Source organism: Gadus morhua, chromosome 6 (assembly GCF_902167405.1).
Source record: "Gadus morhua chromosome 6, gadMor3.0, whole genome shotgun sequence".
In the NCBI taxonomy this organism is placed as follows: Eukaryota; Metazoa; Chordata; class Actinopteri; order Gadiformes; family Gadidae; genus Gadus; species Gadus morhua.
In genome coordinates this window covers 5,953,399-5,981,287 of record NC_044053.1, presented here as the reverse complement: position 1 = coordinate 5,981,287, position 27,889 = coordinate 5,953,399, and the positions used below count along the sequence as shown (strand labels likewise).

The window sequence follows — 27,889 nt, the reverse complement described above, 5'->3', positions numbered from 1 at the left end:
GTTTGGCAACACTACGTTATTTAGCAACAGGGAAAATGCAACTTTGCAATGCCGACGATTTAGGAATATCCCAACCATCAGTCAGCCGTGCCATAAACCAAACTATCAACGCGCTCTCTAGACCACATATCATCTAACAGTTTATCCGGTTTCCATTGGACATTCAACAATTACACAGGATCAAAGCCAACTTCATGGCAATTGCAGGTATGCCCGGTGTGGTCGGTGCTATTGACGAGACGCACATAAAAATTGTGTTTGTCCATCAACACGCAGGTGGTTTTTGGAGCTACCCATGTTTCGCGCATTTTAATGGAGAGCGGTCTGAGGCAGTTTTGTAGGAGGCACCATGTAGGAGTTGGGTGACACTTGCTGGGTGACAGTGGCTATCCCTGCAAGACGTGGCTCTTGACACCCTACCTCAATCCACAACCGGGAGCACAGTTAAAGTATAACATGCAAGTGATTACGCAGATTACACTTAGTCCTATGCGTAAAACACATCATATTGGATCTTTGACGCCTTTTATTTGTTGAATCCATATTTATTATTGTTTAATGTTTTCCTCCAAATATGTTAGAGCACACAAACATACACGAAATGTTGTGGAGAGAGGAATTGTGCAGAAGAAACGTCGGTTTCATGTCCTCCATGGCGAAATATGCCTCACCCCAGAGAGGGCAAGCACAGTCATCACTGCATTCTACACAACCTCTGCAAGCGGAGGAACATTCTACAGCCAGACGATAATGATGACGACGATGAAGAGGACGATGACCACGATGATGATGATGGCGATCAACAGGACAATGAATTTGGCCGTGTGGAACCGAGTGGACTGGCATTTAGGGATCACTTTGTGAATAAACATTTTAGGTAAACACCCTGGCACAATGAACTTTGTGTAGTTCATAACATTTATTTTCTTTCAATTTTACGTATTTTTATTGTTTGCTTTCTCTCTCTCTCTCTCTCTTGAACGTGCAGGCTACAACGTCATTATTGTGGTCTGCACAAACTTGTCATCATGCGTGTATTCTGCTAACTGCACTATAACTACTTAAAGGGTAATTCCGGTGTAAAATGGATTTGGGATATGTTTTGCATGATAACGAGTTGAAACGTTCACTTTTTAGCACAAAAAACTCATATAGACGCTTTCTTCAGTTGGCTGTTTTTAGCTGATTCTATCAAAACGCTATAAACTTGGAACGAAGGGGGCAGTGGTTATGGTAAAAGTAGCAAAGATATGTGTTATGGTAAAAACGAGCCTTACTAGTATAGTAAGGGTCTTAACCTATAAAACGAGGCATTGAGAACTTTGTAAGTGTACAGATTGTATATTACAAATGACATTTTATACACACAATACCATCAGTAGATCACCCGTCGACGCCATTTTGTTTTCAAGACTCGATAGGTAGATTGACGAACACAGAGATTGTGACAGCCGTCAGCAACACGCAAGCTCCGTGTTGGGGGTCATCATTCCTTTGCCTCCTAACACCTTGTGATTTCCCTGGGTACACCAGCTGATGGGTCTGTGTATATATTGGGCATTTGATTTTCGTTTCAGAAACAGAAATATATTAAAAAACGAGTGGTAATTATGATTTCTGTTTTAACATTCAAAAAGGTATATACAAGGTGCTTTTCTTATAAAGTCAAAAAGGGGCAAACTAATCTAAAATCATAATTGTTAAATCATTGGGGGGATTAGTAACCTGTACTTAGTAACCTGTAAACACGTAGTATGACAACTACGTGTATCAAACATGAAAAAAGAGTCAAGAGTTCACCGATCAAAGCGGGATGTTTATTGCGGGGGAGGAGCCGCGGCGGCAGTCGTGATCGTAATTTCCGGTTAGTGCACGGAGTATTCGATTTGGAAAAACACTGACATCTGAAAATTGGCGCACTTATTGAGTGTAGATAGTGTACTTTGTTTAAGTGTAGTCATGGAAGTATGGATATCGGAACACGTGTCGGACTTGAGCTTGATGCTTCTGCTGCCGCCGCCATCTTCGCTACCAGTTCTGTTTTTAAATTACTAAGCTCAGGTGGCTTCATGTGGTCTGGTCCCCTCTGTTTCGTGGGTCAAGCAGTTTTGCTTTGCGCGTCATCTTCTGGGAGGCATCATTGTCATATTTCCCTTCAATCTTCTCCAGGATGACGCGCTTCAAGTCAGCTGTGAGTTGCGTATCCACCTCTGACACCTCCAGCTCCTCAATGACAAACTTCCTTTACCTTTTTAAATAACATAATAACATTAGTATTCGAAATATTTTTTATAATAATGAAATTAAAACTAAACTAAAAAATAATAAAATACGTAACAACAACCCCCCTCCCCCCCCGTCCCCGCCGATGGCTTCGGCCATCACAATGTTTTGCCTTCAAGAGCGTCAATCGGCCATTTCCTTCACATCGCCCAACCCTATCATGAAGTCAACTTCCATTTGATGATTTTGACATGATCTACTGGATGTATATTAAATGTTACCACTAGGGCCCGACCGATATTGATTTTTGAGTGCCAATGCCGATTATTTTCAGAGAAAAATTACGATTACGATTTAATCGGCCGATTAAAAACAAAACAAAAAAAAGCATATAAAACGTAGTTTTTGATACCTTGAATATACTTTAAACACTTTTGACGAATATGTGAATTGAATGCAGAACCTTTGAGTGTTTTAGAATACATTTACAGTCAATTAAATCAAATTAAATTAGTGTAATGTAAAATGTAAAATATTAACTAACTCCCAATGTGCTGCGCTCGTGAGCATTGACTAACACGTGCGTGCTGAGCAGTATGGTCTCACCGTTAGAGTCTACAGTATAACAAAATAACATGGCCTGGGACCTGAAGAAAAACAGGCACAACATGCTCAAACAACGCGTCTTGTGTACATTGGTGAGGTGAGGGCGCAGCTGCCTGAGCGAGCGTGCTTTCATGTTGTACGGTAAAATTCAATCTCCTCTTTTTTACTCCAGCTAAAGTTGTTAGTTAGCAAGGCGAGTAGGAGCGCAATCTGCAGGATACTAAGCGTAATAACATTTAAAAAAAAAATAATAATAATCGGTTGTAATCTGCATATTTTTGGCAGATGTTGACCATTTTCGAAAAGGCTATAATCGGCCGATTAAATCGGCAGGCCGATGAATCGGTCGGGCCCTAGTTACCACCTATTCCCAAATATAATTACGTATACCCTGGGTTTATTTAAAATTATGTATCGATAACGTGTCTGTTTGATGGAAAACCATGTTAACAGGCTAGAAGTTAGCCTAGCGTTATCAGCTAACTCACGTCAGCATAGCCACTAGCAGCAAGCTGTTATTGAGACAGCAAACAATTTAAAACTAAACATTAATATCCAGTTTAAATGATATTCTCTCATCTATCTCTCTCTCGCCATCATCCTCTCTCCCAATCTCTGACTGTAGGCATTTGCAGACATGGGGGTACAGAGCCTGGGCTGCCTCGCACACACATTGCATCTAGTGGTCATCAACAAATGTCGCCAACGCACGGAAGCTTGTGGGTCATTTTAAGCATTCACCAAAGGCCTACTCCATCCTCGAAGACATTCAGGTAATCATTTTATTACGTTATCTTTTTAGTAATTGCCCTTTTCCCCTCCCTGTCATGTGTTTGGAATAATGCCGTTTAATCGTATCACAAGTGACATCGGAAATCGGTATCGGAAAACCAGTATCGGGAAATATCGGGATCGGATCGGGAGCAATATGAAAATATCGGAATCGGATCGGGAGCTAAAAAATGAGATCGGGACATCTCTAATCACAATCCAATATAACACTGTCTATATTATAACACTTATAACACTCAAGAAAGACACCTTTCCTTCAGTGTGTGTGTGTGTGTGTGTGTGTGTGTGTGTGTGTGTGTGTGTGTGTGTGTGTGTTTGTGTGTGTACCGGCGCAGCGTTAGTTCGTTCCGTCCCAGTTCTGTTCGCGCTGCGCACGGTGTGTGTGTATTCTGTTTCAGTGTAAATGGTTAGGTGGGGTGCAGGGATTACGATACTGCAGCAGAGACCGCACTTCAGGATGTGCGATGGCTGGCAGGGCAAAGCCCTCCCGAAACGTCCCCAGCTCTCGGGCAGCTCCAGGCAATCACGTAGGACAGCGTCCTTCCTCGCAATAATCACACGGAGGGCCTCTTTTCACCGACGTTCAGACTCCCAGGCAACCACGCAGGACAGCGTCCTCCCTCGTAACAATCACACGGAGGGCCTGTTTGCCCCGTCGCCTCCACTGACGTCCAGACTCACTCCACTACGAAACGCTCAAAACCGCCGCACCAATCTCAGCGACCGAGTTGACGCAAAACCGTACCAGTTTGACTGGAACAACTTGGTACTAAACTTAACTTGGTACTAAACTTATCTAACAAAACAAAACGGAAAAACCAGCATGCAACCGCATTACATCGCCTTGCACACCGCCTGGCTCCTTCACTGTCTTCCCGCTCGTTCACTGTCTGTCTTCCCGCTCCCCTCTTCCCGCCCGTTTTCTCTTAAAGGCGCAGTCTATATTTGTACCCGTTACATATGGGGTCAGATTAGAACAGTCTCATTAATAATGAATGCACAGAGAAGGATTCACAAATGTATTTTGTGATTTATATATAAATTACTCTCTTCTCACAAATACATTTCAATGCACACACAAATGGATATCGGTATGTATAAACGTAAAATAAATCCATAAACAAAAATAAGTTTCTCAAACACATTTCTGATCCACACACTCATGTGCCTTGTTTTAAATAAATGTAATATAAATCCATAAATATGTTAATTAAAAAAATATCTGCAATTTTCACCAAAAATGTATTTGGATGTTGTTACATTTATATACAAACTGTTAAACTTGAATTAACAAGACGCTCTTCATTTGTGAACTTGTTTGCATTTGTGTGTGAACTGGACTGTATTTATATGTGGATTTTTGAGACTCTCCTGACGTCGCTGGATTCACAAATGCATTTCTTTCAACAAGGAACTCTCTGTAGCCAATCAGATGCCTCCCTTGTTTTCAGCCAATCACATGACTGCAGTTCCGACCTCTGAGTCCAGCTTCGGAGCCTCCCGGGTCAAATGTCTGTGGGAAATAACATGGGTTTTTTGAATGATCGTACATAACAATCTCTAGGTGGCGAAGAAGTAAAAGCTGCGTCACGTTTTGAGCTACACACTTTTTCCATCTAGTTTCGACTGGGTTTGGGATTGTCAGTGCCGTTAAAGTAGTAAACGGCACCGACATTGTAAAAACCCAGTCACTGCAGTCATGTGATTGGCTTAAATCCAAATATAAATACAGACCAGTTCACACACAAATGCAAACCAGTTCACAAATGAAAAGTGAATGACACATTTTTTTAATTCATATATTTAAGGATTTACATTACATTTATTTAAAACAAGGTACATTTGTGTGGATCAGAAATGTTTGTTTGAAACTTATTTTTGTGTATGGATAAATTGTACATTTATACATGCCGATATCCATTTGTGTATGCATTGATATGTATTTGTGAGAAGTGAGTAATTTATTTAAAAATCACAAAATACATTTTTGAATACTTCTCTGTGCATTCATTATCAATGACACTGTTCTGACCCCATACTTTTGGGGAAAGCTCAATGTGCGACTGGTTTCAAAGTGGCTGTAATTCTGCAACACAGCTGAATTTCTGAAACGTCTTCAAATACTGTATTAGGGGCCCACTAAAGCATCCATAAAGTAGCATGCCATGGGACCTTTAATACTGTGTTTAGACCCGGCTCTAGGCCGTAACAAACTATTGCAGAGGTTGATATTTGAAAGAGTAAACTTAACATAATTTAATTAAGGACAACCAATAAATTGAAGTAATGATATGTGTAGATCAGCAGCATCAGTAACACAGTAAGTGGATGATGGATATATGTTATGTAGTGGTTAGGTGTAGAGTCAACAAAGCAGGGTAATGGAACAAAAAACGGGAAGTTAAGAAGCCTTCAAAAGGGAAAGCGAGTCATTCATTCAAATTGGCAACTTCTGAGAACAAGTGACAAAGGTGCTTCCACTTTTCCGTAATGAGCCACTGGCTCCTCCCACGACCTACAACACATGAGCAGGGGACCCGCCCCCAGTCTCCTCGAGCCACAGGGTCGGCACAACTGTTAATACTGCACTGTTAATACTGCTCTGTTAGTACTGTTGATACTAATCTCTGTTAACACTGTTCCATATTAATACTGTTGACACTGCTCTGGTACTACCATTCTTTGTTAATACTGTTGATCCTGCTCTGTTCATACTGCCTGTAGCAAAGGTCCCTGTTACACCCCACATAGGACGCTGCCCCACCCCACCTAGGTGACTTATTTTGGGCTCCTCAAGACAAAGGACTTAGGGTGGTGGTGTTAAAATACCACCAAATTAATAATATGGTTTATTGCACAAGGGTGATAATGAACACGGCAAGGGTGCTCCGCTGCCGAGTGCAGACGGCTGGTCTAACCTGTGCTCACTGATTACTCAATGTGCAACAGGTGTGCAGCCTCACCCAGCCCCACAGTCCAATCAGACTCTGCCAGTTTACACTGTTCCCTTACGAAAATGTTTACCATTGATACGGTCAACTGTTAACACTGTTTATATTGTTCTCTCTTGATACTGTAAATACTGCTCTTAGTTAATACTGACCAGGAAGACCGGTTGGTACCAGGGAACCAAGGTATGCTAGTTGTTACCTAGGACGCCAGATGTTACCAGGGAAACTAGATGTTACCAGTGACACTAGATGTTACCAGGGACGCTAGATGTACCAGGGACATCTATGTTACCAGGTACACTGGTCAGCGTTGGTTCTAGGCAGTAGGGGGCCCTAGGCAAGACTTTCTTTGGGGCCGCTCCTTGCCTTGCCTTGAGCTGAAAGCTGTGTTAAAAAAGAAAGAAAAACACTGCAATTGTTTGAAGGCAATGGTTACACATTTTAATGAACATGATTGCTATAAAACCTAGTAGAAACTTGCCCTATGTTTATTTTGCCAATAGAATAGAATTACAATAAATACTGTTACGGTTGAGGACTGACGCCCCGCCCTCATGGGTAAAAACCTCAGTTTGTCGACTGCTATGTAAATGACCATGTGTTTTCCCGCGTGTGATTTGTTTACCATTATGTTAATTTTGATGTGCTTTCCCCGGAAGTGATTGGTTGCTGCATCGGAAGACCGAGGATCCAGGAGAATAAAAGACGGACGAGCTCAATATTCACGGGAGCTTGTCTTGGATTTGCAGCTTGCCATATTGGGTCTTCGAAGGGTTATTTGTTGTTTGATTGAGGCTCTTGTTGACTACCTGGGAACTGGGCAAGGGTTTGTTAGGGGTTATCGCACACCACACGCAGCTATACCTCTGTTAAAAACATTAGTCGCAGGGGTGCTGTTCCACTCATGTATTTTGGGAGCTTCTCTTTTGGTTATATTCATTTCTTTGATTTTGACAGCACCCAATGGTCCTTTTCCTTTTTATAGTTTTGCCTCTGTTTGTGTTACATTGATTACCCCAAGCTCCGGGTTAAATAAACTACTTCCAGTTAACCAAAGACATCTGGTTTTTATGTTGCCACCCCTTCCCCTAGCGGGGGACGTAACAATACATTTATTAATGTTAGTAGATTTGCTGTCATGTTGGCCTTGGCCTATTTTTGGCCTTCCGTGTCGAAGGGTCCCCACCCGCAGCAGAAATGCTGAACGGTTGGGAACATCGAGTAGCACGCCGGGAGCAAGACGGGGTGCGAAAGCACTCGCCCTGCGTTACATCCAACAGGGGGGCTGGCATTGGGTTGCCCTTGATGGCCACCGCCTCACCCATGATCTCCCAGAGAGGCGGGACAGGAAGAACATTGAGGCCCTGAAAAGGGCCCAGCACTCAAGGAAGCGCTCTTCAATGGCTATGAATTGGGCCGTTGGTCTGTCGCCTCGCCCCCGCCGCTGCCACAACGTTCTTGAAGAGAAGTCATTCTATTAACTGCTGTTGATCAGTACAATGCTGAAAGGAAGGGACGATGAGCGGCGGTATGCGCTGCATTACATACACGGTGCTGTGGGAAATGTGGGCGGTGCCCACGTTGATTGGTGCATAGTGGAAATTTTCAGTGCGCGCGAGCACGCGCACGGGACAAGCCCATAAGGCGAAGCCTAGACGGCGTAGCCTACATGTAGTAGAACATCCACACACACTGCCACAGTGTCCTTAATCTCTGATGACCAATCATGGTCAATGTATGATGTAGTTCAGTAAGTGTGTTACACATGACAACTTTGTGTTGGCAATCTTGAAAATCTATCGCTGAATAAGGTATCACAAAAGTGCTGCTTGAGAGTGTGGCCCACTGATGAAAATCAAAACCATTGGTTTTGCAGTACTATGAATGTTATGAAATAAATAAATCTTCAGGATTTCCACTTGAATACTGATAATACTGTTCTGTTACTGTAAACAAAGTGTTCAGTGTTCATACTATTGATGCTGCTCTTAATACTGTTAATAATGCACTTTGTCAATACTAATACGTTTTGGCTCTATAGGCAGTAGGGGGCCCTGGGCAAGACTTTCTTTAGGGCGGCTCCTTACCTTGCCTTGAGCTGAGAACTGTGACGGAAGACTGCAATTGTTTAAAAGAGATGGTTACACATTTGAATTAGCCTTAGACATTGCTATGAAACCTAGTAGGAACTTAACCTATGTTTATTATGCCATCAGGATAGAATTACAATTAATATATTTATAAATTTCAATAGATTTGCTGTCCCGTTTCACACAACGCATTTTGTACACTGAAAAAGTATATATTGTATTAAAATTCACCACGGACAATGGCAAGCATTTTCTCGCTGGGCTGTGAAGGCAAATTCACACCACCAGAGGGCAGAATAAGCCCATCGGAATGGATCTTGAATTTAATTGGTTTTGCGGGTTCACACAATTGCATATTCAGCCAGTGGCGGCTCCTGAAGAAAATCTCATGTTGGGCTATTTTTCTGATAATGATTAAAGTGACCCATTCAATCTGTACATTAAACAAGGAAATATAAATTAGTTTTTAGATGACTAACTCATACAGAGATCCTTCTTGTGTCCACTAGATTGCAACTTCATAAACAAAAATGGTATAGCTCCACAGTTAATTATTTACATTAATCTAATGTTGTATAATGTAAATAGGTAAACAGGAGAAAAATCTAAATATCAGAAATAAACAGTATGACTTATCACTTGCTTGAAAATAACAATCGTATTTTAAAAATTAAAACAATATATAGAATAATAATAATCATATCTATATTATTTAATGAAAACCTAGTTACAACCTTTGGGATTTTTAACCTGGGGTTTACCAACACAGTCTCACTCCGAAGGATGTTTGGTTTGATAGTTATGACGAAGAATATTATAGGTCTCGACAGAAATATAATAACATGGTTGCAATGATGGATGTTATGGACGCTGAAACCAGCAGCTCGCATGCCGTTTAAATCATGGCTATAAAACCATTGTCTTTGCTTAGCTACTTTCTTAATGAACTTGAATCGTTTTTTTAAATCGCCGTCTGGTGGCTTGTTACGTCACTCGCGGAGACGTGAAGATTTTATAGTGACACAGCCTATAACCTATTTTTGAAAGCAAAACAGCAAGCTCATTGATTTAACGAGGCAGGGTTATTTGAAAAAAATAATTAAATATGAATGAGACAGGTCATTCCTCCTCCTGAGTGGGCTTCCTATTTATGTCTATTGTACACCAATACTGTCCACAAGCACCCCCCCCCCCCCATATGGTTATGGAGAATTGTTGCCACGTCCAAGGGGTGGTGGTATCATATATATGAAAGAGGGTATTCAAATATACTACAATGATCAATTAGGAGGCCGAAACCATAAAGGAAGTGATGCAATAGGTGACTGAGTCGAGGCCATTAACAAGTAAGCTATAGACCTGGGGTCTCTTTTATGTCACAGGGGCTAAAAGGATGCATATGATTATTAACCAGGGGGCTCCAGCCCTACAGGAAAGGCTCACACAACATCATCAAATGCTCCATTGAAACGCATTGGCAACAAGCCGTTGCTAGAAATTAACCTAAATTAGTTGACAAGTGAAGCTTGTCCAATTAGACTTTCAACCAGGGTGACAGAAAGCAAACAATGAAAATACCTAAATTGCATTATATCAAGGAGGTATATAAAAGCACCCTGCAAACTATTATCCAATGAGCATATTTCCAGAACACTTTAAATATCAGCCCTTATCGCCGTTCAGGTCCTCCTATCATGAATGAAAGCAAAGACCAAGACATGAAGTGCAAGCGAAAGCCCAACTGGTTTCAGGATAAATTGATACTGAGCAGATTATAAACTTAATACAAATATCATTAAGGATGATCAAAGGTACATTTGTAACATTGCCCCTGTTAAGTGTTAATATGTGAATGTGCCCTTACTCCATGTACTGTGGTAGTAGGTTACCAGTATTATCCTGTTGACAATGTGCTACATGTTATAGTGTAACGTGATGATGTCACTACGCTCTAGCAGATGAGTGCGTCAAGTGAGTGAGCGGCAGTGTATTCTGTGTGCTCTTCTGAACGGTGAATAAATATGCCATAAGGCTGAAGTGAATACTATTCGTTCTACTTGTACTCCACCACACCAGCGACGAAGAGTGTACCACTCGATGTCAACTTTACAGACCCCGTTTGTTTTAACCATCACTGATGGTTGCGATTGTTGACGTTAAGGATGGCAGCTTCCTCATACGTTGCACTCAGAGAGATAGTTGGGACGGAGACAATGAACTCTTTAGCTCTTTGGCATGGTTTATTTTCTCAATACCATTTATACATGTTACGCTCAGCCGAGCTCTCTTAGAACTGCATTATACATCCTGAACAAGTGCTTGATGTGAACGCACCTTCATTTACATATGCAAGCCTGCATCCTTACACAGTGGTGCAATAATTATGCTGTGGACTTGGGTAAAGAATAATCACAATATATATATATATATAAAACAACTGAGGACATATTTATACATTTCCCTTAACAGCGATATTCCTAAATCGTCAGCATTGCAAAGTTGCAAATTCCCTGTTGCTAAATATCAAGGTGTTATTCACAAATTCAACCACAAGTTTGATACCCTTACGCCTATATCTATTTATCAATTCGCAGTCCTCCATTGCCTCCAAAACATTTCGTCTCGATGCAGCCGTTTTCAGATTCTTTGTGAATAGCTCTTACTGAGTTAAGAGTCCTCTCGAGGGCTTTTAAGCTCCCCTAGACTTAGGTGCTACTTTTAGGCCTAAAATACTTTGTGAATTGCTCCAAGTAAAATCAATTAGGAGCCAAAGACTGACAAGACTGACACGCCCATTATTTTTAGGGGTTTCTCCTAAATTCGCCACTTGTGAGCAACTTTCAACCCTGAGATTCTTTGTGAATCTGCAGCCCTTAACTCATCCCTGCAGCCCTTAACTTATCCCTGTAGCCTTTACCCATCAATGTAGCCCTTAGCTCATCCCTCTAGGCTAGCCTTTACCCATCAATGTAGCCCTTAACTCCTCCCGCTAGCCTTTACCCATCAATGTAGCCCTTAACTCATCCCTCTAGCCTTTACCCATCAATGTAGCCCTTAACTCATCCCCCTAGCCTTTACTCATCAATGTAGCCCTTAGCTCATCCCTCATCCCCCCAAGAGGAAGTGTAGGGGCCTCCGGGGCCCTGGGCCCCAGAGGGTCTCTTCCCCAGGAGCTCAGACCTCTTTTTTCTAGGACTTCTTCTTCCAGTTCACTGTTGTGTACAGGACATCACAGTCCGCCACCTGCCTGTCTGGTGCTGGGTCTGCGGCTTCCTCTGAATCCCGTTGGGTCAAGGCTGAGGAACCTGCTGCTGTTACAGCCTCCTCTCTCGGTCCAGCAGCCCCTTCTCCCAGTCCAACAGGCTTCTCTCTCGGTCCGACCGTGTTCTTCAGTTTATCAATGGTGGCATAGGTGTCCGCTCCACTTTTGAAGAACAGCTGAGTGAGATATATATATATACGGATTTACTGATTGGGATGTCACCAGAACCTCAGGGATCTCACAATTTTCTCTCACACACGCACACGCACACACCCACACACACATTTTGACATATTATTTATTTCATGGGAGCTCAGATTTATGGAGCTCAATTCCTACTGGCTCCCACGTAACTTGAACCCTGGTTTCCTGGATTAAAACCAGTTAAGTGGCATTCGGACAGCGATAGGTTTGGGTTACCTGGATAAACATAAGGTCGGGTTAGGATAACCTGTTTACAGATAAGATTAGGGTGACCTTAGTAAACATAGGGTTAGGGTAACCTGTTTACTAAGGTGACCAGACGTCCCCGATTTCCGGGGACAGTCCCCGTTTTCGGTGATCTGTCCCCGGTCAAAGCTGTCCCCGGAAATGTCCCCGATTTTGACAGTGAATGGGGGAAAAATGCGCGCAGACTCAAACACCAGTTATTACGGTAGTAATTTAACGCAGCACCAGAGAAGACGTCGTATGACGTACAGACGTTATCAGGACGTACGACCAGACGCAGCAGCGTCAACAACAACAATCTAGAGGCGGCAAAAAGGAAAAAGAGAAGATCAGCGGTCTCATAAATGGTATGTTGTGTATGAACTTATTTATTTTGTGTGAATTGGCAGTAGACTTGGCTGTGTGTGTGTGTGTGTGTGTGTGTGTGTGTGTGTGTGTGTGTGTGTGTGTGTGTGTGTGTGTGTGTGTGTGTGTGTGTGTGTGTGTGCGCGTGTGTGTGTGTGTGTGAAGTGGTAACGTTAAAATAAGTATGATTGTTTATCTGAACTGAAGACCTAACGTAACGTTATAAAAGTCAGTGAACGTTAAAATCATGACAATGTTTTCATATCGGTCATTAGTGAAGCTGTAATGTTAACGTTAGCATGAGATTACCAGGTGATGACATTGTATGTGGCTCTGTTTTGGAAGAGGGGGAGGTGGAAGACTGCTTTGGTAGCATATGATTTTCCTGTAGGCATAGGGACCTGAGACTGTTAAAATAATAATAATGATGACATTATTTATTAATAATAAATTAATTAATAATCAGTCAATGGTTGATAGTTGTGTGTGTTAGGCTGCTGTTTTTTTTGTCGGGCTGTGTGGGTAACCAATGACTGTAGTAGTTATAAATGCAGACCATTTGATTAGCTGATGCCCTGAGTCACTATTTTATGTCAATGTTTTTAGTAAAGGTATAATAAATAAATAAGTAATCAACAGAGTGAAGGAGAGAAGATGAAAAGAGCAGGAGAATAGTATGGAAAGGCAGAAATATAGAACTAAACAACAGAGGGAAGCTAAGGAGAGAAGAAAGAAGGGTGAAGAAAAGAAAAGCATTGAAGGAGAAGAGAACAGACGAGAGTCTTACATCTTTTTATATGTTTTGACTTGGTAATTATTACTAATTACATCTTGATGATATTTACTAGCTACTGGTCTGGCAGCTGTCTTTGCACATGACACTTAACTTTGGAAGAGAGATTTTTTTCTCATGTATTATTCTATATTTGTGTTTTTGACACTGCTGTGCACTACTGATACATGATATTTGTGGGTGCTGATATTTTGATTTATTAACCTTTTGCAGGGGCGCCACCAGGGATGTTGGGCCCCATTAAAAGATATCACACTGGGTCCCACCATCACACACACACAGGCAACGCCAACCATGTGCAGTTTCTGTAACCACACCTCTACCTGTGAAGGCTTCAATTATCTTATTGTCCGATACTAACTTTACAATATGACATTGAGTTGTGATAATATAACACTGTGAAGACATGAAGGAAACATTCTGCATACTGATAGTGTTTGTTTAATTATAAATTTGATTTTCCATTAAAATCCATTAATGATGTTTTTTTATTAACATAACTAATGTTCTAATATTTTTTCAGGGCCCCTGTCATTCACTGGCCCACAGAATTGTCCTAACTTTTCGCCCACTAATGGCGCCTCTGACCTTTTGTGTAATAAAAGCTGGTTAAAATACATGAAAAAGTACTTGTCCCCATTTTTTATTTCATAATGATAATATGTAAGGATTTTTCACCGCCGCATTGAAAATGTCCCCGATTTTCAGTTCAGAAATCTGGTCACCTTACTGTTTACAGATAAGGTTAGGGTTACCTTGGTAAAGATAGTGTTACGGTCAGCCAGCTACAGATTGTTTTCAGATAGGGTAACCTGGGTCAAAATAGGGGGCGGGTTACCTGGGAGTACTCTACGTTGGGTGGAGCTTTGTTGATTAGAGCGTCGCTGCCGAGTCCTGTTTGGTTGTCCATTTTCCAAGCTCTGGAATATTAACAGTTGGGAAGAAGAAGATGAGGGAGGAGAAAAAAAGAAGCTGACCATTTTTGACGGACAATGTGGTTAGCTGTATTGATCCCACTGCCAGCCTGGGAACTTGGGTACAGAATAACCAAGCTCCCCTTCTCTGGACTTGGGTACAGAATAAACACACACACACACACACACACACACACACACACACACACACACACACACACACACACACACACACACACACACACACACACACACACATATATATTAGGGCTGTAACGATATCGAAAACGAAATCGCGACACTCAAAGCCACGAACCTGTCTCGCGGTGTGTGAAGGCACAAGCGCGATACGCCCTTTATAACTCTCCGGTCAAATTGTCCGATTGAAATGTGCTAATAATTGTCTAAATAATAGTCTGCTGACACCACCCCCTCTATCGATGCCGTAAGTATGCAACGAGATGACCTCTCTGTGATGACAGCTCTCCGTGGCTATGGAGGATTGCATTTCTCCACAGCCGTGGAAGTCCGCATATGCGATATGAACGACATTTATCCAGATTGGGCCAAGCGCGAAAAAAAATCGCCTCTGTGATCCTGTCTCTATGGTTTTGTGTGATTTGACTGGCAGTTTGTCTGCTTATAGGTCGGAATGAAGCGGCCACCGATTATTGACAGGATGGGTACTTTATTCTACCGGACTCGTTCGCTTCTTCACAAGACACACGCGCTACCGCTCGCTCTCCTCGCTCGCTGACGTCACTCACACACGCATACGCACTCTGCCAATCGATATGTTATGAATATAACTTCTGTTCCCTGAAGGAGAGGAACGAGGTACAACACATTAGTATGGGATATCACGCCCTCGCGTGGCTGACTGAAGACACCTCTATTCACGCCTTAAAAAGGCAAATGACCTGTGGTGACGTATGTGAGGCCCCGCCCGCACATAAAACACCGGTCACCACGGTCATTTCTCAGTTCAGTAACCGCTCTTCACCTAGCCCAGCTGCGGAGTGGGGCAACCATGTGTTGTACCTCGTTCCTCTCCTTCAGGGAACAGAAGTTATATTCATAACATATCGTTCCCTTTCAGTCGATTCACTCGGTACAACACATTAGTATGGGACATATAATCACGCCCCCGGAGCAGCCACCGAACAAGGGTCATAAAACCAAGCACTCTAGTGCATTACAGACCCAGCAGAAAGGACAGAATGAGCCACCGAAGGGGCGGTCACATCCAATCGATAAAACCGGACAAAAGTGTGCGGTGAAGACCAACTAGCTGCAGCACAGATATCAGTCACTGATACCCCTCTAAACAACGCCCATGACGTTGCCATGCCCCTAGTTGAATGTGCCCTCACCCCTTGGGGTAAGGGGAGGCCTCTGCTGCTATAAGCCAGGGAGATCGCTTCCACAATCCAGTGGGAAAGTCGCTGTTTAGACAGTGCCTTTCCCCTTGCTGGATTAGCGAAGCAAACAAACAACTGGTCACAAAGCCTCACACCCTGAGTGCGGTCAATGTAGGTGCGCAGCGTACGCACAGGACACAGGCAATGTAGCCTCCTCAGCTCTTCAGAGGCAAAAGGAGGAGGACAAAAGCTTGAGAGCTCAAATGTCATAGAGTTATACGCCGCAGGAATGACTTTAGGCAAATATGACGCACTCGGACGCAACGTAACCTTGGAGCCATCCGAGGTGAACTGGGTACAAGAGGAATGCACAGATAACGCATGAAGGTCGCCAACCCGCTTTGCAGAGGTCAAAGCCAGGAGTAGTGCCGTCTTGTATGAAACAAATTTCATATCGACCGACTCAATAGGCTCAAAAGGAGGACCACAAAGAGCCTCAAGTACTAAAACCAAATCCCATGAGGGAATGCTGGATTTAACAACGGGCCTCAACCGGCGAACTCCCTTTAAGAATCGCACAGCTAAAGGGTGAGCACCTGGTGTCACACCATCAAAGCCGATATGACAGGCCGATATAGCCGCCAAATAGACTTTAATTGTGGAAAAAGAAAGCCCTTTATCCAAAAGCCCCTGAAGGAACGTTAAAACGTCCACAATAGAGCACTGGAAAGGGAGAACATTCTGGTCTTCACACCACTGCTCAAATGCCCGCCATTTATAAGCATATAAGCCTCTGGTGGACGATGCTCTTGCGCTTTGGATCGTTTCCACGACACTCGGAGGCAGACCCTTAGCTATCAGATTGGACCTTTCGACAGGTAAGCATGGAGACGCCACAGTTCGGGGCGTGGATGAATTACCTCCCCCCCTGCCTGGGAAAGAAGGTTGCTGATGAGAGGAAGAGGCCACGGCCTCTCCATCAACAGGCTGATCATCTCTGCATACCACGACTGCAGAGATGATCAGCCTGTCCAGCTTTTTCTGCACCATAGTGCAGTGTCCACAGGAGGAAACGCATATAGGAGAGTGTTCGGCCATTGATGAGCTAGCGCATCCATTCCCAGAGGCGCGTTTAGATCCGTCATGGAAAAGAACAAGGGGCAGTGGGTGTTCGACCTGGAGGCAAAGAGGTCGACTTCCGCCCTGCCGAAGCGCTCCCATATCTGAGCCACCACTGCTGGATGCAACCTCCATTCCCTCACTAGAGGCCCTCCCCTGGAAAGAAGGTCTGCCCCTAGGTTCAAATGACCTGGGATATGGGTGGCTCTGAGAGACAGAAAATGCACACTGCACCATAGTAACAGAGAGCGAGACAGTTTTAACAGGGGAAGTGAGCGGGTCCCTCCCTGCTTGTTTATGTATGAAACCACAGTTGTGTTGTCTGTCCTGATCAGGACATGCTGGCCTGTCAAAGCTGGACAGAAATGCTTTAGGGCTAAAAACACTGCTAGCATTTCCGAGTGGTTGATGTGAAGCTGGCTTTGAGCCGCCGACCAAACCCTTCTCACCGCGACACTGTCGCACAGAGCCCCCCACCCTTTGAGGGAGGCATCCGTGGACAACACTTTGCGAAAAGTCACCCTCCCTATCGCGGAACCTTGACTCAGTAGAGCGGGATCCCTCCATGGGAGGAGAGCTGACATACAAGACGGGGTTATCGCCAGCATTCGTCGAAGATGACGCCGCGTGCACAGCCGATGAGACAGAGTCCAACGTTGAAACGCTCGCATCTTTAACAGCCCGAGCGGCACTACCGCGATCATAGATGCCATCGTGCCCAACAGCTTCAAAACTGTCCGAAAACACAGTCTGTGTCCCAACTGAAATTGAGCAAGGCAGCGGAGAAACGCGGTCACTCTGTGCTCTGAAAGACATGCTCGGCCTCAAACGGAGCATATTTCGAGTCCGAGGAAGGAAAACTGCTGACTCGGGTACAGCGAGCTTTTCCGTTCGTTCACTGAAAACCCTAGCGTTTGAATGTGAGACAGAACTAGCGACAGTTGCACTGCTGCTTGCTCCTTGGAGCTTGCCACCAAAGCCCAATCGTCTAGGTAGGCTAGGATGCGGACGCCCTTCTCTCGAAGAGGAGCTAACGCCGCCTCGACACATTTTGAAAAGGTGCGCGGGGCTAGCGACAGACCGAACGGTAGCACCAGGTATTCGTATGCCGTCCCTTCGAACGCAAACCTGAGAAACTGTCTGTGGTGCGGGTGGATCGCTACATGGAAGTATGCGTCTGTTAGATCGATCGTCGCAAACCAATCTCCCGTACTGACAGCGTTCAGTAGCTGTCTGAGTGTCAGCATTTTGAACCTGTAAGACCGCAGGTATTTGTTTAATACACGCAGGTCTAGGATCGGACGTAGTCCCCCCCCTTTCTTCGGGACAACGAAATAACGGCTGTACCAACCTCTGTTCGCCTCCGAAGTCGGAACCACTCGTATTGCATTTTTGCTCAGCAAAGTGTGTATTTCCTCCCTCAGCACGGCTGCTGCTTCGCTTGTTACAACTGTGTTTACTACAGAGAGGAAGCGAGGTGGCCGGGCGCAAAACTGTAACCGGTAACCCATAGCAACAGTTCTTTCTACCCATGGGCAGACTGCGCACGCGCGCCACTGGGGAAGTTGTGCTGACAGCCGACTGACCTCCTGTACTGTAGGTGGTAGTATGTCGCCCCCCAGTGGGCCGGGAGGTGACGGCATTAACCGCCTGCTGTGTTTTATTTGACTTGTATTTTGACAAGCAATATTTTGAACATGGGGCACCTTTATTGGGGCACTGAACACAGAAACATTTGCAAATGAACATGCACTTGAGTGTATGGGGGGTGAGTGCTTGGGAGACTGTGTTAGGGGAAAACAACGCCTTTTGGGGCTGGACCCTTGAACATAACATGGCAACCTCTTTGGCGGCAACAGATGAGGGCTGGCAGTGTCTCCATGCTGCTCTGCCCTCTGTACTCCCGAAGTTAGGAGTCTTGTGGCTTCCTCCTCCGCGTCGCAGAGTCTTTACGGAAGCTCGGCGGCGGCCCTTTGTTCCAAGCCGACTGGCGTGGAGCTTGACCATGAGTTTGACTCGGCTGCTGATGCTGCTTCACGGGGTGGAAGTGTGAGCTCGCAAACGGCGCCGGTCTCTTGGGGGGAGGCGGCTGCGGCGCTGCGGGCCTACGAGCACTGGTTGATGGCCTGGGCTTCGCGTCGCGTCTGGGGATGATGCTGCGCAGAGCCTCTGTTTGCTTCTTCCTCATCTCAAACTTCGCCTGAATGGCGTCGAGTGAATGTCCAAACAATCCCTCAGCAGACACTGGTTCATCCAAGTACACAGCCCTGTCCCTCTCCGGCACGTCCGAGAGAGTGAGCCACAGGTGCCTCTGTGCCACCACCGTAGAAGCCATTCCTCTGCCGAGGGAGAGCGCTGCACAGCGGGGGCCGCCCACACCGTGGTTCTGCAATGGAGCAAGGTACGCTGCCAGAGATGGTTCCATGGGTGGGGGGTTGACTAACCCAGCCTTGTCAGCACCGTCCAGGTCCAAGTATTGCCCATACCCCGCCACTGTGACGCGGGTAGAAAGTGGCTTGCTCCAAGCCGACGTTAGCTCCGACACAAAATCCAGAAACATAGGTAGTCGGTTTTTGGTCGCAGTTGGTTCCTGGGGAAGGTAGAATCCCGCGAAGCGGGATTGTTTCTGAGCCGGTGCAGCAGCGGGCCAGTCAACCTCCAATTCTCGCGCTGCACGACGATACAGAGAAAAGAAAGAAGTATCGCCATCGCCAACCGGTGTAGTGTCGGTGGCATATTGACCCGACGCAAGTGCGTCTTGCTCATCCTCCGATAACCCATGCACGTCCAGGCCGATGTCTAGAACGTCTTCTTCATCCTGGGGAGCAGCTAGCTGAAGCGGCAGCTGGCCAGCGCTCTCGGGGGGCTCCGGTTCAAGTTCGGCTAGCCTGTCGACAAACTCCATATGTTCAGCCCAGTCACCAGTAGGGACGTGGGCCAAAGGCTCATCCGAGTCGGACGCAGACTGTTGTGTTTTCTGTGGAGGTCTGCCGTTTGTGTAGTTTTATTGTTTCTTATTTACTTAGTTGAGTTGTTGATGAACGTCTGAGGCTCGGCAGCCCAATGGTGTAGTGCCTCTTTAAGAGAACGGTGTGCTGTGGGTCCATGTGACCGGTGTTCGCCCAATAAGAAGGTGGCGCAAGAGTTGTATTATTGCCACATAACTTTGACCCGGTGTGCAGCCACTTGGTAAGCTCCTTTGAATTCTTGTCTTCTTGTCTGCTTTCTTGATGTCAAATCATGTTGCCTGCTATGTCGTCTAATGATTTCGCAATAGCACTATGCGCCGGTAGATCCCAGTACGTTGCTAATAGCCAAAGTTAAAACTATATAAACATTTCAAATACATAAATCCATTTGGAATTGTAACGTCGCTGTCCCATCCGTGTCCATCCATGTTTGTATTTGTTTTGTTTTGTGAACGTCGATTAAATGAATCGCAGGGACCGGCATTTGTGCTGTACTTCCTGGGTTGCCGCGGGGCATTCTGGGAGTTGTAGTTTCCTATTGCGGAGATTTGAATAGGATTTGAATATGGCGCATGGGTGACGTTTGAAACGTGTACATTAATGATTGTAAATTATTATTATTGTTGTATATTGGTATTTTGATGAATGCAGGTGATGTTTGTGTAATGCACATGAGAAGTGTAACATTGCATTCCTTACCTTTCAGATTTATTACCTGCTTTCCCTTTGTTAAAGAATAAACAAACAAAAGTGGAATACCGAGTAATATTCTTTGTACACCGGGTTACCCCTTCCGTGGGGAGAAAACGGAACAGTAATAAATCAACGGCCTGAGCACATCAAGCCAAGAGCCAAGTCTGTCACCGCCCTATCAGCATTGACCAGTGAAGGAGCACCAGACGAAGAGGAATAGGCCGAATAGACCCCTCTGTGGAACAGCACCTTGGTCAGTGCGGGAAAAGGAAAATGGATTTGGCAGAATTAGCGGCCCTGAAAGGAAAGCGCTTAACAGCACAGGCCCTCTTTAGCAAAAGAGCGAAGAAGCTGTCCCTCACTGTAGATCTCCTAGGAAAAAGAGCACTCATTGACGAGATCAGAACACTTGGTGTGGACTTTGAAAAGGTGCACGATACTGGTCTCGAATATATCGATGCTCTGGGAGAAGTGGAAAAGGCAGAAGAAGAAGCAGCTCATGCAGAGGAGAAAACGGCGATGTGCCTTGACACATACACAGACACGCTCCGGCTCGCTAAGGAGACATTATGGTTCAAATTCGCCTATGTCGAAATAAAACTGTACGCCGACGGTGCAGAGGAGAAATGTGCCGAGGTTGAGTACACTGACGTGAAGGAGTTGCCGGAGGAAGACTGTCAAGTCCTGAGAGAGAGCCTGGAGGAGAGGATCAGCATGCTCGAGCGGAAGGTGCTTGAATGGGAAACCATTGTCTCTGAAGCCAAGACAACAGTGTACAAGCAGCAGCTATACAACCTGGGAAACAGACTGCATGACTGGGTGCAGAGCTGGAAAAAGTTGAAGCGGACTGAAGAGCTTGACGGGGGAGAAGAGGCGGCGCCTGCGGTTCCGAACTTCCCACACGCACCACCACAAAGCATCCCTGGCATGAATCCCGGGGTGTACGGCTTCAGACCACAGATCAGTCTTGAAAGAACACGCCTGCCCACGTTCTCAGGAGACATGACCGACTACTACCGGTGGAAGGCTGAGTGGGAAGAGTTGGAACAGCTGGGAAACCCACAGACGGCGGCTGGGGTTACAAGGTTCCATCTCCTAGCAAGTCTCAGCGACAGAGTGAAAAAAGACCTGGTTCTGTCCAGCTGTGCGTCGGCAGATGAAATGTTCAGGCGCCTCAACAACCGCTTCGGGAACAAGGCGAAAATCGTCCTGAGGATATCCGAGGAGGTTCAGGCCCTACTCCCCGTAAAAGGAAACAACCCCAGGAAAGCAATTGAGCTGATCCAAACCGTGGAGCGGGCCCTTAGCAACCTTATGATCCTGGGAGAAGAGGATGTTATAAAGAACCGTTGGGTAGCACAGTCCCTTGAAAGCAAGCTCCCAAGCTCTCTGAAGGAGAAATGGATTGAACACAAGTTTGAGGCTGCGAATGGTTTTGCTCCACCTAACCACTTCGACTGCTTGCTGCGCTTCCTGAAGAAACAGGAGGCAATCCTGGAGGAGCTGGATCTGCTGGAGGCAAGCCCTGGAGAGTGGAGCCCCTCAGTGAGAGGCCCGGCAGACAAGCAAGAAAGAGGAGCCAAGAAAGCGTTCTCCAAAGCCACCTCAGGCCAAAGAGGGTCTCAGTCAACGGGCTCATGCTTGGGCTCATGCACTGCCTGTGCCGATGAGACACACGCTGGCAGGCTGTTTGCCTGCAAAGCCTTCAGGGAGATGGATCTCCAGAGGAGAAAGGCCCATCTAAAGACCCATGGGGGATGCAATCGGTGCCTGTGCTTCCACCTAAAGGATGGCCGTTGCAACCCAAAGTTTCTCTGCAGTAAAATGGACTGCCGCAGAGAAGAGTCTCACCATTATCTGCTCTGCCCCAAGTTCATCGCTCAAGAAAAAGACACTGGTAGCGAGGAGCAAGGTACCAAGAGGGTGGAACGGAAAGGCCTCGGGATGACAAGCCAGCAGGTAGAGCTACTGGCGAAAGTCACTCCGGAACTGAGAGCAGAATTCAGGAAGGCATTTTCTAACAAAGTCTCAACATCGATCTGCACTGCTGGAGGTGGACTGAAAGAATACCCGGTGGTAATGATGTTGCTGGACGTAACCACGAACTCAGGCCAGCTAATCGGTGCTCTTATTGACCTTGCCTCTGACACCAACTATATAACAAACAACGCTGCCCAACGCCTTGGACTGATTGGTGAGAGCATTAAGTTAATCGTCCATGGAGTAGGAGGGATGAGAAAGACTGTCACAACCAAGAGATACTCCCTGCGTCTAAGAGTGAAGACCACCAAGGGGACGGTAACGGAACACAAACTGCTCTGCTATGGCCTGGAGAGTATCGCGGAGATAAGTCAGCCTGTCACTCCGCAGCAACTGCAAAAGATCTTTCCCGACGTCGCTGCAGAAGAACTGGTCCGTCCTGAGAACATAGATCTTTTGATCAGCCACAGGGAAGGTCGCCTAGTTCCACAGCCGTTCAAGATGGAGGGAGATCTAGTCCTCTGGGACGGCACACTGGGCAAAACTGTTGGCGGTACTCACCCTGATCTCTTCGAGATGGTCGACCTAACGCTGCACCAGTCCGAAACCCACTTTGCAAGGTCCATGAGAACATCCTCAAGGGTGTACAAGGAGGTCCTGGTGGACACCATAGACCTGAGTGACGAGGACCCAACGAGGTTGGAAAAAGTGACACTCAGCAGCACCACTGCCACGAATAAAGAGGTGTTTGAGTGGTTCAAGTGGGACAGTATTGGAGCAGCATGTGACCCGAAATGCGGGAGCTGCAAGTGCAGCAAGTGTCCCCCGGGAGGCAAAGAGATGACCCTTGGAGAAGAAAGGGAGTTAGAGAAAATAAAGGACTGCCTCTCTTATGTGCTAGTAGACAAGCACAGTGACGCCCCACACTGGGATGCGGCCTACCCATGGAAGGCCGACCCAGCGATTCTGCCAGATAACCGCCGAGCAGTGGAAGCAACCTTCCGGAACACCGAGGCTCGACTGGCAAGAGAATCTGTATGGAAAGCGGCATATGGAGAGCAGATCCGCGAGATGGTATCAAGAGGAGCAGCCATCAAGCTCACAAAGCAAGAGATTGAGGGCTGGAACGGGCCGATCTGGTACATCAGCCATCTGGTCGCCCCGAATCCTCATTCTAGCTCAACGCCAGTGAGGATAGTCTGGAACAGTAGCCAGGAGTTTAAAGGGATGAGCCTGAACAATCTTCTGCACAAAGGCCCTGATGTCCTCAACCAAATCCGAGGCGTCCTTCTGAGATTCAGGAGCAGATTGTACGCTGCTCTTGGTGATGTTAAAAAAATTTATAATTCAGTGTGGCTGAAGGACGAGGAGGTACACCTCCATCGATTCCTCTGGAGGGATAACCCCGATGATGAAATCGGTGTGTTTGCCGTCGTCAGGGTCAACATCGGCGACAAGCCTGCCGGTTGCATCGCTCAGGTTGCCATGAGAGAGACGGCAAACCTGCCCCAGTTTGCATCCATGGTTGCAGAACGCCGGATCCTGACAGAGGACTGCTACGTGGACGACATATTGACGTCACATAATGACCTCCAAACCCTGATTAAAATGACCAAAGGAGTGGAGGAAATCCTAAAAGCAGGGGGTTTCTCCCTCAAGCCCTGGGTCCTGACAGGCCAAAGTGGGAGGAGTGAAAAACCCACTGACCCCAACAACGTCGGGTCGACAGAGCCAAAGACCCTAATACTCCCCAACCAGATGCGGGGCGAAGAGAATAAGGCATTGGGAGTGGGATACGAACCTGAATCTGACAAGCTCTGTGTGCTAACGTCTGTGAACTTTTCAAAGAGGCGAGGAAAGATGAGAACCGGGCTGGATCTACGGGAGGATGAGATCAGAGACGGCACCCCCGACCCTCTCACCAGGCGCATGCTGCTGAGTCAGGTCGCAGGGTTCTATGACCCCATCGGCCTGGCCTCACCTGCCAAGCAACGAGGAGTGATGCTCATAAGAGAGTCCTTTCAGGAAGCAGGAAGAGACCGTCCCTCCAAGGACACCTGGGATGATCCTCTCTCGACACGTCTTCGAGAGGCTGCAATAAAGCTCTTTGAGCAGTATGTAAGGCTTGGCCAAGTCAGATTTGATAGGAGCCTCACACCCCATGGAGCGATAGGCCGCCCGATGGGGATCACGTTTTCTGACGGGAGCGAAACTTCCTACGGAGCCGTTCTTTACCTTCGGTGGGAGACAGAACAAGATGGAGTCGTAGTGAAGCTGGTCGAATCAAAGGCCAAGCTCACCCCTCTAGACCAGAAAGGTGATGTCATTAAAGCAGAGCTTTGTGGGGCTGTCTTTGCAACCCGCCTGAAGACATACTTCGAGAAGCACTGCTACATCAAGGTCGAACAGTGGATCCATTTTGTCGATAGTCAGACAATCCTGGGAGCCATCCAGAAGGATAGCTATGGCTATCAGACATTTTTTGCGAACCGGATTGGAGAAATCCAAAAGGCCGGACCAGTGGACAGCTGGAGGTGGGTCGAAGGAAAAGACAATATCGCCGACCCCATCACAAGGGGAGCATCCCCTGAGGAGCTTGCCGAGGGATCAGTCTGGCAGGAAGGCCCAGGGTTTTTGAAGCTGCCTGAGTCAGATTGGCCCGTGAAAACCGCCGGAGACATCAACCCCACTGTCACTGAAGAGATCGGGGAACTTCGGAGGAAGGCGTTCTCGGCCCTTGTCACAGCAAAAGCCCAGCCCAGGAAATGGTCGGGCCCGACCAGCGTTGCGCTTGTGCGCCTTGTGAAACCCCGAAGGTTCAGTTCACTGACACGGTTGTGCGGGACCATCGCCTGGATAAGACGAGCAGTGGGAATCTGGCTGGGTGGCAACTGCCAGGCCCCAGTTCAGTCAAAGTGGGAGGCAAGACCATGCCTGTCTGTGGAAGAAAGAGCAACAGCTTTCAAAGATGTAGCTCTCGAAGCTCAAGACGGTGTCAAGTTCCGCGACACAACCCTGAATCCCTCTCATTCTGCACACCGCCCAATCCCCTTGTCACACACCTGCCCAAACCCCAGTCACCACCCTTACCCCTTGTTGGCTGGTTGGTGCAAGCCTAGCGCTGCCACCATGCCCATCACATTGCTCACTCATGAAGAGGTAAGAGCATGCATATCCCCAGGCAGTGCACCACACAACTGCCAAAGGAATGTGATTGACTTGGACATTGGACACTTACACTTCCACATGGCCATAAAAAAAATAAATAATAATAATAATAATAATAATAAAAAAAAAAAAATAATAATAATAATAATAATAATAATAAGGGTGTCACTAATGGGTCCTTTCATTGATTTTGGTAAGTTGCCTGGATCATAAGATCAGCAACTTAAGTGGGAGGTGTTGTGTTTTCTGTGGAGGTCTGCCGTTTGTGTAGTTTTATTGTTTCTTATTTACTTAGTTGAGTTGTTGATGAACGTCTGAGGCTCGGCAGCCCAATGGTGTAGTGCCTCTTTAAGAGAACGGTGTGCTGTGGGTCCATGTGACCGGTGTTCGCCCAATAAGAAGGTGGCGCAAGAGTTGTATTATTGCCACATAACTTTGACCCGGTGTGCAGCCACTTGGTAAGCTCCTTTGAATTCTTGTCTTCTTGTCTGCTTTCTTGATGTCAAATCATGTTGCCTGCTATGTCGTCTAATGATTTCGCAATAGCACTATGCGCCGGTAGATCCCAGTACGTTGCTAATAGCCAAAGTTAAAACTATATAAACATTTCAAATACATAAATCCATTTGGAATTGTAACGTCGCTGTCCCATCCGTACGGAAGCCGAGAACGGCCATCGATTATTTATTTTTTTATGCACTGTTATCTCGTGATAACGACTTATTATCTCGTTTTCTCGATATAACAAAGTTCGTTTTCTCGTGATAACGAATTAATTATCTCGTTTTCTCGATATAACAAAGGTCGTTTTCTCGTGATAACGAATTAATTATCTCGTTTTCTCGATATAACAAGGGTCGTTTTCTCGACGCGGCTGCGCGCTCTTTATATCGTCCATCTTCACTTGAACCTCGTTGCTCATATCAAATCCAACTTTACAAGCTTTCACAAGTCACAACTAAGGATAAATAAATCAAATCAAAATGTCGATGAATCACACATGAATCATCAGCATTACGTTTATAAATGCGCTTTTGATTTGCAGTTTACAGATATCTATCCTAGGAGTGTCAATCCTGATATCCTGGAGTGCACTTCTTATTATAGATCACACTTAAAATGCAACATCATTTTATTTTTTTACTATAAGGGGGTCCCCCAAGGGGTTGAAGACCATGCGTAGTGGCACAACAGCCTTCTTCAGGGTGTAGACAGTAGACAGGTTTTCCCCTTCGAGAAAACGAAGGGGAAAAAATATCTCGTTATCACGAGAAAACGATCTTTGTTATATCGAGATAACGAGATAATAAGTCGTTATCACGAGATAACAGTGCATAGAAAAATAAAATAATCGATGGCCGTTCTCGGCTTCCGTACATCCGTGTCCATCCATGTTTGTATTTGTTTTGTTTTGTGAACGTCGATTAAATGAATCGCAGGGACCGGCATTTGTGTTGTACTTCCTGGGTTGCCGCGGGGCATTCTGGGAGTTGTAGTTTCCTATTGCGGAGATTTGAATAGGATTTGAATATGGCGCATGGGTGACGTTTGAAACGTGTACATTAATGATTGTAAATTATTATTATTGTTGTATATTGGTATTTTGATGAATGCAGGTGATGTTTGTGTAATGCACATGAGAAGTGTAACATTGCATTCCTTACCTTTCAGATTTGTTACCTGCTTTCCCTTTGTTAAAGAATAAACAAACAAAAGTGGAATACCGAGTAATATTCTTTGTACACCGGGTTACCCCTTCCGTGGGGAGAAAACGGAACACAGACAAAGCTGGGTCCCTCGACTCGGAGAGGAGTGGGTCCTGCCGAGCGACTGTAGCCTGGCCCAGCACTCTTTCTACGAAAGTAACGCGTCTCTCAAGGGGGGAGTGGCGAAGTGGTTGGCAAAAACCACAAGCTCCGGGCTCCGTCAACGCTCTCCTGGCGTGGACAATACCCATACAGACGGGACACGCTTCGTGCTGGTCCTTATCATGCAAGGCGAAGCCGCACCCCTGAGGACAGGGGCGAACGGAAGACTTCTTCCTCGCAGGTTTAGGTTGTGTGTTCATCCCGAAAAACAGCTTGTGAGATAGCAGAAAAATACGAAACAAGCGCTCCGCGGGCAGCAAAACACTACACCAATAGAGCAGTTTAGCTAGTTCGAAGGCGCTAAA

The 27,889-nt window shown here is 45.9% G+C and overlaps 1 protein-coding gene across 1 annotated transcript in view; it reads right to left on the bottom strand.

The window, feature by feature from the left end:
- Positions 1-10,878: 10,878 nt before the first annotated feature.
- Positions 10,879-27,889, bottom strand: part of LOC115545421 (sialic acid-binding Ig-like lectin 5) — a 30,294-nt gene continuing 13,283 nt past the window's right edge. Inside the window, exons 10-11 of the mRNA XM_030358587.1 lie at positions 14,351-14,432; positions 10,879-12,100 (exon numbers count right to left, since the gene is read on the bottom strand). Coding sequence (XP_030214447.1) covers positions 11,852-12,100; positions 14,351-14,432 — 331 coding nt within the window. The 3' untranslated portion in view covers positions 10,879-11,851. The remainder of the gene's footprint in view (positions 12,101-14,350; positions 14,433-27,889) is intronic.